Raw genomic sequence first — 12,596 nt, forward strand, 5'->3', positions numbered from 1 at the left:
GGGTCAGGCCGACATATAAGTGGATCTGAAATTGTGGAAGTACTTGTATGCGGAAAGAGTTCGACTGTGACAACCTCAAACGGTAGATGGCAGCAACACGCCATAGTTGTGTCTAGCCTGCTGAATCAAAAGAAGAAGAACGCGAGACCAGAACGTGAGTTGTGAAGGCCCGGGTTTTCATTCATCATTTCGAAGTGAGGGCCATGCACCTCGAATTTGATCTTTGAAATACTTTTAATCGGTAATGGTTATTGGTTGCAAAGGACCGTTTTCGGTCTTAGTTAACTTATTTGCTGTTAGGTGATCGTATTTCTGATTAGGTGTAAGTTTATATGTTTTAGTGCCATGAATTATGTTAGCTAACGCATAGCTAGTCGTTAGCTTCCAGGCTAATATCCATCTGTTGTTGGTTGATTGTTTGCTAACCATGGTTAGCTAGCCTTTTATGCGCTTAGTACATTTTGGTTTTAAACTGATTAAAATATTAATATTTTCAACGTTTTCACCTCTAACTCTTCACCACTAGGTTAAAAGATGGCCACTACAGAGGTGCGACTCAATCACACAATCTACATCAACAACTTGAATGAAAAGATCAAGAAAGATGGTAAGTTTCGCACCCTTATCTTCCAAACCTCTGTTGAAAACACACCCAAACACCGTGATCTTCCCGGCGCATTATTACAGCCTTTTTCCGTGTCGTTATTTCTTCAGAGCTGAAAAAGTCCCTCTACGCTATCTTTTCACAATTTGGACAAATTTTGGACATCTTGGTCGCACGAAACATCAAAATGAAGGGTCAGGCTTTTGTTATCTTCAAAGAGGTTAACAGTGCTTCCAATGCACTGAGATCCATGCAAGGATTCCCCTTCTATGACAAACCCATGGTAGGTTAATTAAGTAAACATTGAATAGTAGCCTTCTTGACTTATTGCAGCACTTGGGCCCTTAACATGTCTGTCTTTTGCAGCGTATACAATATGCTAAAACAGACTCGGACATCATAGCTAAGATGAAGGGGACCTATGTGGAGCGTGACCGCAAAAAAGAAAAAAGGAAGCCCAAAGGAGCTGAAGGAGGAGGAACTAAAAAAGGTGTACCAGGAGCTGCTGCAGCAATGGTGGCTGGGGTACCTGGATCCATACCAGTAAGTGGAACAGGCATTGTTTTAACAAGGCAGGTAGTGGGACCTGATGACCTTGACTGACAAATGGTGATCTAGCACATTGGCTGCGTTGGTCTGGTTGAAGATTATAGATGGAATTAGGGAGGCAAATGTTTGTTGGGAAAATGTTTACGCCTGCCACTTATTCTTAAAAGAAATATTTATATATTTTCTGCACTTGTTAGGGAATGCCTACTATGAGCCAGGCTCCTCGCATGATGCATATTCCAGGTCAGCCACCTTACATGCCTCCTCCAGGGATGATGCCTCCTCCAGGTATGGCACCTGGCCAGATACCACCAGGTGCCATACCTCCTGGTCAGATGATGCCTGGACAAATGCCTCAGCAGGTAGTGTGAGCTCTGTTTTTATACAGTTTGTTGTCTGATTTAAAAGTTGTTTGGTAGTTTGTCTCTGACCTCCTACCTTCTCATCACAGATTGCAGAAAACCCACCAAATCACATCCTTTTCCTCACAAACCTGCCAGAGGAGACGAACGAACTCATGCTCTCCATGCTCTTCAACCAGTCAGTATCCACATTCTTTTTTCATTTGCACATGTTTTTTTTGTGTATATCTACAAAGCAGAACCTGACTGTTGTGCTTTTAGGTTCCCTGGCTTCAAAGAGGTGCGACTGGTCCCTGGCCGGCACGACATCGCTTTTGTGGAGTTTGAGAATGAGGTGCAGGCAGGTGCAGCGCGAGATGCTCTACAGGGCTTCAAGATCACGCAAACAAATGCCATGAAGATCTCATTTGCTAAGAAATAACACGTCTCCAGAGTGGTGGTCTCTCTCTCTCTCTTTTTCTATTTAAAGCTCTAAACTAAAACCTTTTTTTTTTTTTTTTTTTAAGAATTAACTTTGATTCATGATTGGCAAATATTATTTTCTAAATTCTCTTTCTGTATTTTCCTCTTCCAAAATTACATGTAAGTATGCATACTTTGTGTCAAGTTGCTAAGTTTTGTCTTTCAGCACTGATGACAGAATTTTGTAGAAAGAATCTCATTTTTTCAGTTTTACAGTCAAATCCACAAAGCAACTTGACACTTTTGTTTTTTTTTTCTGCCTTTCTTTGTCAAAAAGCATTGCACCCAGAGTCTGGCTTGCCAGACATTGTACCTGGAGCTTTTATTGTTTTGTTTTTATAATTAAACTTTTATAATAGTTCAGAACTTCTGATTGCTTCTTGTGTGTGTAATTTGTGTTTGGCGGTGATATAAACCTGCTTATACTGGTTCAAAGGATACAATCATGAGCTTACTTTATGAAATCATAAGTCATTTTTTTTGTCCCAGTACTACCACTTCACCTAACTCAGTCTTTGTGTAATAAGCTTTGTAAAGTTGGCTGTCTAGATAACTCCTACCCTTTGAGTTTAAAAAGAAATGAGAGCTTTCCTCTACCTGGCAGAATTCAAAACTTAGGGGTAGGGCCACTGGGGGGATGTTAGGATCTGGCCTTTTTGTGCCCGCTGCGTCTGTGTTGTGTGCTTGTAGTACCCTGATTTGTACTTGAACAACAATCTTGAGTGGACATCAAACTATTTGCTGAAGAAAAGCTAATTGTTGACACACCTACAAGAACAAAATTTGCTTAACTTTGTGAAAGCAGTGGTCCTTTTCCAACTTTTAGTCTCTTTATATCAGCTCTGTTAGTTGTCGGTCAGCATGATAAGGTGAATGGAGTAGAGGGGTGTCAAACTCCAGTCCTTGAGGGCCAGTATCCTGCAGGTTTTCATTGTTTCCATGATCTAACACACCTGACTGAAATTAATGGGTTATTGTGAAGAAGCTGACAAAAAGCTGTTGGATCCATTTGATTTTGTTCAGGTGTGTTAGATCAGGGAAACAATGAAAACCTGCAGGATACCAGCCCTCGAAGACTGAAGTTTGACACCCCTGTAGAGTCTTTGACATGATGCAAATGACAGGTGCTTGCTTTTTTACAAAACTGAATCCTGATATTTTCCCATCAGTTGCACAATTACTAAAAATGAGGCAGGACCTAGTGTTTAACAGTTTACACAATTGTATTTCTACAGCTTATTTCCATACACATAAATGCTTCTCAGCCATCAGATAATTTAAGTTTGCAGGCCAGTTACATGCCAGTAAGGACATCCGCCTCTGAAAGGGTAGATTCATGAACTTCAGACAGTGACGTAAGAATTAGTTCTGAAAAGCTTAATTTAGACTGGCACTATCAACTATGCCCAGTGCACACAAGGCCTCCCTGTTGTGGACTTAAACTGTGCCCTGAGTAATTGTTTTCAGGTCAGTCCAACAACGTACCCAAAAATTCACATTCTTCTGCAGTTTCCCAAGCCTTTCCACACTCCCTTATTTTGCCTTGAGAAAGTGCTGACCTTAGCCACCGCAGTGCCTTGTGTGAGAAAATGTGTGCATGTGGGTGTGTGTGTGTGTGTGGGGTGAAGGGGGGGCACGATCTTGCAAACATGCCTTCCCATTCACCAAAAGAGTAATGTTTCAGTTGCAGAGACTGAAAGGCAATGTGTAACTATTACTGTGGAACATTATTAAAATCGCACATTCAGTGAAGAGCGAGCAAGCAGACGCAAACCAAAACATTATCAGGATAAATGTTTTAAGCCACTTAAGGTATGAAATTGTAGGTTAATAAATGTAACTTTGAATTTCTATTTGAAGATTTTGTCTCTATTAGACAAGTTTGCAGTAACAGACAGAGAGGGTCATGTCACATCATTCAAAGTTAGCATGCAGAGTTTAAAAGGGCTGCAAGACCTTTCACATTTCGCTGTATAAAAGGGTGGGGAAACACTTTTACTCTTTAAATTTAAGATGTTGTGGTTAAATGTAATAAAAACATGCTTGGATCATCAAGTGGGGTTTAAGTGTTAAACTGGAAAATTATTCAGATTCAGACATCTTCATTGATTCCAACGGGCAATTCATTAGCATCAAATGATGTGGGTGAGCTGCAAATGCTGCACCACCAAATAGTCAACATAACAAGAGTCTATGTTAGTGCCAGCATTTTAACAGACAACAGACTATAAGACCAGAATTGAGGTAAAAAAAAATGAACAGAAATTCAGGTTAAAATATCAATTAAAAGACTGACTACTGACAAAATTCAATAGCTTGATGGCTGAGGTAAAAAATGACCCGCGGAAACAGGATTTCCCTAAAGAGAACATGGTAGTGGTGACATGAAGGCATTGTCACAAACTCACCTGCCAAAATCTGATGGAACTGGTTTATGATAAAGCACTTTGACTTGTCCTGTACATGAAATGTGCTATAAATTTGCATAGCCTTGCCTTATGATGATGACCTTTGTTTTTTATTTTATTTTTTTTTTTATCTTTGCGCAGATCCTGTCATTTCTATTCAAGCTGTTCCCATCACAAAGTCCTCAAAACCCAGAGATACGCTAAGGACTTTCAATAAAGTCGTATATATTCAATAAATAATCACATAAAATCGACTTAGAAAAAATTAAGAGTCCAGGCAGTTATCATCACACCACCCAACTAATTTATTTAAAACAGAACCATACTGTAAACATTTATATATCTCTGGACTAAAGATGAATTGAAATAACAAAGCCAATATCTCCATGAGCCCACATTGTGTGTGTGGTTTTTTAAATACAGTCTTTTACATTTTTCCCAGAGGGGACAGTGACCAATAGATGGTGCCAAATGCTCATATCACAGGATTCCCATATAACAAGACTCAGAATGAAACTGCTGCATATTTATAGTGAAACTCCTCCAGGTGAGGCACACACTTCAACACTTAGAAGCGCGGGTGTTTCGGGGATAGTTTGTTAGAATTCAGCTCGTGTTTGGAGGTCATTGCTCCTCTATGCAAATCAGCTCTCTGTTCCTCAAGAGCCCCCTGTTCCGCTCCGGGGTCAAGGCGGTGCGACAAGCCGCGGAAACACCAGCGGTTGTCAGGGAAGCTCTTGAGCAACAAACCCGTGATAGCCCTTAAGCATGGAGGAGGAAGAAGAGGAGGAGGGAGGCAGAATCTCATTAGATGCCCTCCGATAAAGGAAGGACATTGTGTGTAAGTCGGTCCAAAAAGCGCACTGGAGAAAAGATGTGGAAAATATGCCATGTGACTGGTGCCAATATTCAAAATGTGCCTACACGCCCTACTAGTCTTTCTTTTTTATATGTATGCACTCAGCAAGCGGCTTCATTAAGCAACATAAATAGCGGGCTATACAGTGCTGCAGCTGTCGGAACAAGTTAAATATATGAGGACTACTTTTCTGAAGAAAAGTCAGCCTGCTAATAGGCAGGCTGAACCGTGCATATTATCCCATCACCTTTAAGAAAACGCCACACAAAGCTCCTCCATGCGTTTTGTATTTGTTTCCTAGCTTTATGTGGACAGCTACAGAGGGTGGGTTAATTGGCACAGCGGAGCTTTGAAGTGAAACTGGAGGAGAGATACCAGTGAGATGTTACAAAGGGTATTTAAGAAACCAAAAACCTACACAGAGAATCTCTGATGCGAGACGCATTAAGGATAATCCCATGTGTAAATGTGACCAAAGAAGTTGGGTTGGGCTACAGGTTACTGGGAGTGGGATGTGAGCGCTGGTGAGCTGGGAACCATCCGGAGAAAAAAACTGAAAGACGGATATTCCCTTCCTCGACCTCCCCTCCCTCTCTCGCGCTCTTTCTTTTCTCTCTCTCTCCCTCTTTCTCTCGGGCGCTCTCTCGTTGTTTCTCCCGTAGACTCTACCGCTTCATATCGGGTTGACAAATGACCAACCAGCCGCTCGGATGCGCAGTGAAATATTTCTGCTGGAACAACTTAAGTCGCTGCGTACACATGCTCATATGATAGATTCGTGTAATTATTATTGTTTCGTGCGCCATTTCTCAAACTTGGAACAAGCTTGAAGACACACGAAGAGAGAGTGTCACCTAATTGGGATGAGAGGTCAAGTCAAGTGAGCCGGCAGATTGGACCTGTAAAGCCTCTTAACGCAGGTGGTGGCAGGAACATAGCGCAAGGAGAGTGGGTTTGAAGTGTCTGGGTCTGTGTGCATGTGTCATTACCAGCATAAATATACCCTGGACACAACAGAAAAGGAGTCATCAAGGTCTGTGCGGTTGGATTTGGAGGGGACTTGATAGTTATGGTTTCTCTGAAATAGACGCCATGAAGTTGCTTTGCGGGAGTTTGAGGGTTTAAATCCGGAGAGGAGGAGAGCTGGGCGAACAGAGATCACAAAAAGGGAGGAAGAGTAGGAGGAGAAGGAGGGTGTGCCACCAGCGTCGGAGCGCACAACGCGGTCCTCGATCCCTTGACACAGGGATGGAGAGCACAAGAGCGCACAGGATATCTCGGCCCAGTCCCAGAAGCTGGAGTGGAAAGATCAATGGGAAGCGCGTCATGAGGTCTGAGCGGCTCCGGGGACACCTCCACCTGCAGCGTGTAATGATTTTTCTAACCGCACTTACGATACAACCGCAGGTAAGCCACCGATTAAGTGTTATTTCGGGCGGCATGCCCTTAAACCTCCCAAAGGCTAACCTGTAACTGTGCTTTAGTGTGTATTTTAAATAACAACTGCGTGGAAAAATAGCCACTAGGCCAATGAAGCCCACGCACATTGAGCCTTTCCCCTTTGTGCTCATTCTCCATGGCGCTGTGCCCACCTGTTGTTTCAGCCCGCCGGTGTCTTTTATCCCACGCAACAGAGAGCAACTGTAATCCCAGTTTAGAAGAAAGGGATGTAAAGATCACAAAAATATATGTGCTACCATTAGAAAGAATAAATAATATAGGCCTATTTATTTATTTTTGCTTTATAAAGACGTCACTGTCAAACAAAGAATATGATGAGGTGGGCAGCACATCACACTTAATAGTAGCACTTGGCTGCTGAAAATAATTTATAATTACTAATTAAACTCAATCATTTTGTGGGTACTTTTTTGAATCTTCAGTAAGTGATGGGGGAAAATTACCTTAATTACCCTACCACTCCCTCTACAGCGACCATTCCTTTGCACTGCAGTGAATTGAACCGTCTTCTTTGTATCAGTGGCAACATCAAACTTTGCAACATTTTGTGCATGTGGGTGCACACACACACATGTACTTTCTTCCCATGGGAGGTGGCAGGATGGCTGTGATGTGTGACAGGGCTCACCGGTAGGAAGACCAGGCCCAGAGGTGCTCAACATTGTGCCTGTGCACGTGTGTGTATGTGCATATGCAATTTTTCCAAACACTCCTCACAAACATCATCTGTGCCTTGGGTGTGTGTAGAGCACGGGGCCACAGGCGAATAAACTCTGGGGCGTGTGAATGTTGAACATTCAGGCAGCTCTGCACCTCTGCAACCCCTTCACAGCTGAGGAACAACACAGTCCTCGCCTTCCTTTCTCCTGACTGCACTGTGGAACACACAGTCAGGTTCCTCTGCAGCTGCTGCCCATTTCTAATGCAGGATAGAGGACATATCGAAACCTGTGATTCATGAATATGGTTTCTTGATGCCCCAACAGTCCCTCTGCTGCTCATGCCCATTTTTATGTTCTCAGTGCTACACTGCAGTAGAAGAGCTATCACAGTATGTTGGTAGTTTTAAGCTGTGTGAGCTACTCAACTTTGATCTTTGAAATTAAAGTGCTCCTCAACATCAGATATCTACTAATCTAATTAGTATTTCAAGGGCATTTAACTTTTTTGTTGTTAATTTTTCATAGAAGGCAAAGGATTTTAAATTGTAGACAAAGAGATGAATGAATAAATCAGTCAGAAAAGAATTTAATTGAAAGTTGATCAAAAAACAGAATGAAAGCCAGTTAATCTTCTGACCAGTGCTTGATAGATCCATTCAGACTCATCAGATGTAGTTTTAATATAAATCTATGAGTCTGAAATCGTTGTGATTGTTGTCTGAACACTTAAATGTCAGAAAAAAATCACTATTCTCTCTCTCTCTCTCGCTCTCTCTCCCTCTCTCTCTCTCTCTCTCTCTCTCTTTTTTATTTTTTTAAAAAAACAAAACAGTCCAGGATCACATTAGACAAAAACACCAGAAATTGTCACTTCTGAGGAGCTGAAACTAAGAATGTTTGGAATTAAATAATTGTTTCTGTCTTTTAATTAGCAACTCAAGTGAACTGTAATGTATGTGATGTTTAAAGCAAATTTCAGATACAGTCAGTCAATTTCCTGTTTTCAGACAGCATCACTGGCCTTGAATTGAAAACCAGAGTTAATTACTCATCCTTGAATGTCAGTTTTTGAATGGAGAGGATGAATTGCTCGACATGCCTGGTTGTGACTTTAGAAATCCTTTAAATGAAGCTCTCCTGCAGAGATGGGCTTCGGCTTGGATCTCTCTGTCTCTGCTCCGACTGAGCGCTGAAATGCTGGTATGCAGGGAATGGCTCGGCAGCGAGTGGAGGAGAGGAAGAAAGGAGGATGTAGAGTGATGAGCGCCACTGTATCTCCACAAGCCTTTTGATGTAGACATGTTCCCCCTCCCTGCCGCCATCACCCCCGACCTCTCTCGGCTCAGGGACAGGGTGCAGTGGAGGGACATGCCACCAGTAACAAAGGGGTGACTGAGACTTTAGCTCAGTGTTGGATAACTTAGCATCTTGCAGGTCTCAGGGACTCCTGTCTATGATTAAGTGTACAACACCTCTTGGATACATGACTTTGATTTTTTTTAACTAACCGAAAAATATTTAAATTGTTGTTTTAGGGGGTAAGCCATAACAGCTGAATTATACTGAATAATTTAGGGGTTTCATAGCAAACCAAGATTTATTTTTTACTTTTATGTTGCTGTAAGAAGAATAAAAGCACAGACAGGGGCACTCATGCATGCATTCAAGCACACCTGACCCTTGTGCTCCGAGTCTCTCAGGAGGTCTTATTAAGTGTGTAAGAGACTGTGTGTGTGTGTGTCCCCTCTACTTCCATAAATAGAGAGGGAGCACTAAGAAAAGAAAGATACAAAGGATGAAAACAATGCAGAAGAGCCGGTGGCCGCAGAGAGAAAGATGACAGGAGCATTACAACTTGTTCTGAGTCAGAGAAAGAAGTGAGGAGCTGGAGGTGAAGAGAAAAAGGGTGTGAGCAGAATCTCATGGTCTCCTGGGAAGAAAGAGGCATACAAAAGGGAGTGGTGGTGACAGTAAAGACACAGAGAAAGAGAAGAGAAGATTAGGCAAAAATGGAAAAGTTTTTTTCTCAGAGTAGTGGAAATCATAGTCATGTTCTCTTTTTTTCTCCTATATGTGTCTTGCTTGGTTTCTGGAAGCTGTTGTCTTGTGATTTGTTGACAGATAGAAGTCTGTGAGACAGTTTAGTTATGGACATTTCCATCTATTGTCAATCTAACTTGCTCAATGCATAAACATCTGTGTAACAAAATTATCTGTCAGACTTACATTTCCCTTAACCCGTAATGCAGCTGATTGTTGTGAAATGTTACGGAATTGGTCGAGACGATGAAGGTTCGAGTGTCCTTATCATCAGCTAGTTTTGAAGACCAGTGCTTCCATACCCAGTTTCATATCAACTCTGTGATTGCAACATAAATTGTGTTAGTTTTACCGTAAAGACTGAAAATTATAAAATGGCAGCATTATTCCAAATACGGATTTGTTAGGCAGGATTTGCTGCCATGGAAACCTTAAAAATGAGGGAGAGACAGAGAGAGAGAGAGAGAGAGAGAGAGAGAGAGAGAGAGAAATAGATTTCTTGCACATATTAAAGTCATGAATGTGTCTATTGAAAACAATTCTGGTAACAACGAGAATAAATTGATATCATCAAAAACTGCACCACCAGCTAAATCAGTCTAGCATTTTTTGCCACTGCTGAAATAAGCAGATACATTTCACTGCTTTAGTTTGAACAACATGATCTTCAAGGGTACTTGTCTATTGAAGATGTGCCACACGTTGTCACTTTATGAGTCCTAAATAAATGCCTTTCGTTCTTTAAAAAGTATGTTACTGTTTTAAAAGTTGATTATTTTTATCAGGAGTGTTTTAGAGAAGCTGCTTATCTAACTCTCATTGCTTCCTGGTGCTCCTTATGAAGTACTTCTCTTGTGGAATTGTTTCATTAAAATGTTTGCTGCCTCCACCACTGAGGCTTCAGTTTGTATGATGCTTTCAAAGGTTGGCAGGAGTCAAAAATGAGTGTGTGTTGACTTGTAATCTAACACAAGCTTGATACATTTACATTATATTTAAGCCACCTTTTGAATTTTGGTGATTTTCATCTCCACATGATGGTACAAACTTGCATGTTGTAAAAACAGGTAGTATAACAACTTTTCTCTCTGCCCTTTCTGGACTCAGGCTGTGTCTGCTGTAGGGACGTTCGAGCTTCAGATCCGTCACTTCCAGAACCCACATGGACTCCTACAAACTGAAGACTGCTGCGACCTGCAGACAAGCGGGGGACAGCGCTGCTCTGCCAGGGACCAATGTGACACTTTCTTCCAAGCCTGTCTCAAGGAATATCAGGCTCGTGTTGTCCCCACAGGAGCCTGCACATTTGGGTCAGGCAGCACCGGCATTCTGGGTGGAAACTCCCAATCCCTCCGCCACAGAGGACATGATGGAGGAGGAGACGATGGAACTAATGGACACATTGTCATTCCTTACAAATACGCCTGGCCAGTAAGTACTGGGGGATGTGCTAGTTACTAGTATGGTTACCAAGGGAACAGGCTAGCTTTAAGTACAATACAATGCACTTAAACTGAGGCTAGATTGAAATGATGATAACCCTCACAGGCAGAGTTCAGACTCCTTCAGATGTGTTTGCATCACACTAGCAACATCAGTGTTTTTTCACTAAAACTAGTAGGCTAGTCATTATCACACTGTTTCAACAAGCAGTCTCGTGAGGTTTTTTATTAGCAGTAATGAATGTACTCTTCTTAAAAAAGTCCACTTTACATAACAAAAATACACTTTAATGAAGTTCAACTGATGAAGAGAGGCATCATAGACTGGTCTTTGTGTCCAGACATTTCCAACCTGACCTGGCATTTGGAAGAAGGACCCACTATAGCAGACCCAATGGGAACAGTAAAAAAATATTAATAGTGTATATATATATATATATATATATATATATATATATATATATATATATATATATATATATGTTGCATTTCTTTGCAACCACAGAAATGCAAAGTCAGACTCACATACAATTTATATTTATCTCTAATTCATCACTCTGTGAAATTATTGGCTGTTGTATGCTTGCTACAACTGTGACTTGCTTTTCTAGTCACATGTTGACCACTCAAAGCACTTCTACACTACATGTCACATTCACCCATACACACACACTCATGCAGCTCTTCTATTGTTATATACTAAGTTGTTATTATAGTTGTTACATACTAAGTGCTTTCTACAAGGGCACATTCATACCCTGATAGGCACATTGAGAGGCAGCGTGGGGTTCAGTGTCTTGCTCAAGGACACTTTAGGATGGATTCAGGGGAAGCCAGGAATCAATCCTACGACTTTTCAGTTGGTAGACAACTACTCTTCCTCCAAATATAACACGTACACACCATCTGAGCTAAGACTCCCTATTCTGTATACAACTCGATTTTAAAGAGCAAACAGATTTTCAAAAGCTACTAAATAACATATAATTGTGAGATGATTGCTGATGGTTTGGATATTATTTTTCAGCATGTGTTGAAATATGTTGGTAGCAAATTGTCTCTTGCTCACAGATGTTGCATCATCACATTCAGATATCTATTTACAGATCAAGACCACATGTGACAAACAAACTTTAAACTAAAAAGTGAACAATCCACGGAGGGTATTTTAGCATGTTCAAGTTAGAATTTTGTATAAAACACTAATGGCTGTAATAAGCTATACTGCAGTCTCACATCTTCAAATCAAACTAATATAGCAAACTTTTGGTTAAGCTGCCTACTAACAATTAAATTAATCATGTTTTAACAAGTGAGGGGTGTAGACAATAAATAAGATGATTGCCAGAGGACAGGATCTATTTGCCTAATTGCCAACCAATTACCTTCACCTGTTACTTGAAAATAGATCCTGTGACTCCAGTAAGTTACTTAACCTTATCAGCAGATAAGGTCCCCCCCGTTTTTTTTTCTTAGCATCAGCAAACACCATTTTTCATCCACTGATTTCCTTTGCCACATATTTTCCTTACTTCTCATAAGGCTTTCTTTCTCATTTTGTTTTCCATCTATCTAAAACTTCTTGTTTTTATGTTTAACTTTTGGTCTTTTGGGTCCTTTCTCCAGGGTGTATCGAACTATCTGCATCACGATCAAACTACATGCTGCTGGCTGCTGCACCTTATGTCCTCATTAAATAGCAGAGCAATTAATTAGCAAGAAACAGAGAACAGAGAAGCGTGGCCAA

The 12,596-nt window shown here is 41.1% G+C and overlaps 2 protein-coding genes across 4 annotated transcripts in view; both read left to right on the plus strand.

The window, feature by feature from the left end:
• Positions 1–129: 129 nt before the first annotated feature.
• Positions 130–2,337, plus strand: snrpa (small nuclear ribonucleoprotein polypeptide A). 2 transcript variants are annotated; one of them, XM_041995274.1, is made up of 7 exons: positions 130–241; positions 527–607; positions 715–887; positions 971–1,147; positions 1,351–1,515; positions 1,605–1,693; positions 1,777–2,337. In XM_041995274.1, the coding sequence occupies exons 2-7, from the start codon at positions 535–537 to the stop codon at positions 1,934–1,936; spliced, it is 837 nt and encodes a 278-aa protein (XP_041851208.1). In that variant the 5' UTR covers positions 130–241; positions 527–534; the 3' UTR covers positions 1,937–2,337. The 2 variants fall into 2 exon arrangements, with proteins under 2 accessions (XP_041851208.1, XP_041851209.1); XM_041995275.1 differs by having other exon boundaries at positions 164–194.
• A 2,794-nt stretch (positions 2,338–5,131) lies between these two features.
• LOC121646346 (protein jagged-1b) overlaps positions 5,132–12,596 on the plus strand; it is a 53,918-nt gene continuing 46,453 nt past the window's right edge. Inside the window, exons 1-2 of one of the 2 annotated variants that reach the window (XM_041995273.1) lie at positions 5,132–5,226; positions 10,515–10,838. In XM_041995273.1, coding sequence (XP_041851207.1) covers positions 5,197–5,226; positions 10,515–10,838 — 354 coding nt within the window. In that variant the 5' untranslated portion in view covers positions 5,132–5,196. Of the gene's footprint in view, positions 5,227–5,836; positions 6,652–10,514; positions 10,839–12,596 lie in introns of those variants that run through there. The other variant, XM_041995272.1, reaches the window with a different exon arrangement.

This window comes from Melanotaenia boesemani, chromosome 9 (genome assembly GCF_017639745.1).
Source record: "Melanotaenia boesemani isolate fMelBoe1 chromosome 9, fMelBoe1.pri, whole genome shotgun sequence".
In the NCBI taxonomy this organism is placed as follows: Eukaryota; Metazoa; Chordata; class Actinopteri; order Atheriniformes; family Melanotaeniidae; genus Melanotaenia; species Melanotaenia boesemani.

Bases quoted from the DNA above. Each gene is read 5' to 3' on its own strand.
- snrpa (XM_041995274.1), top strand. From the start codon at position 535: ATGGCCACTACAGAGGTGCGACTCAATCACACAATCTACATCAACAAC. The intron at 608-714 runs GTAAGTTTCGCA...TTATTTCTTCAG, and splicing joins TGAAAAGATCAAGAAAGATG to AGCTGAAAAAGTCCCTCTAC. The intron at 1,694-1,776 runs GTCAGTATCCAC...TTGTGCTTTTAG, and splicing joins CTCTCCATGCTCTTCAACCA to GTTCCCTGGCTTCAAAGAGG.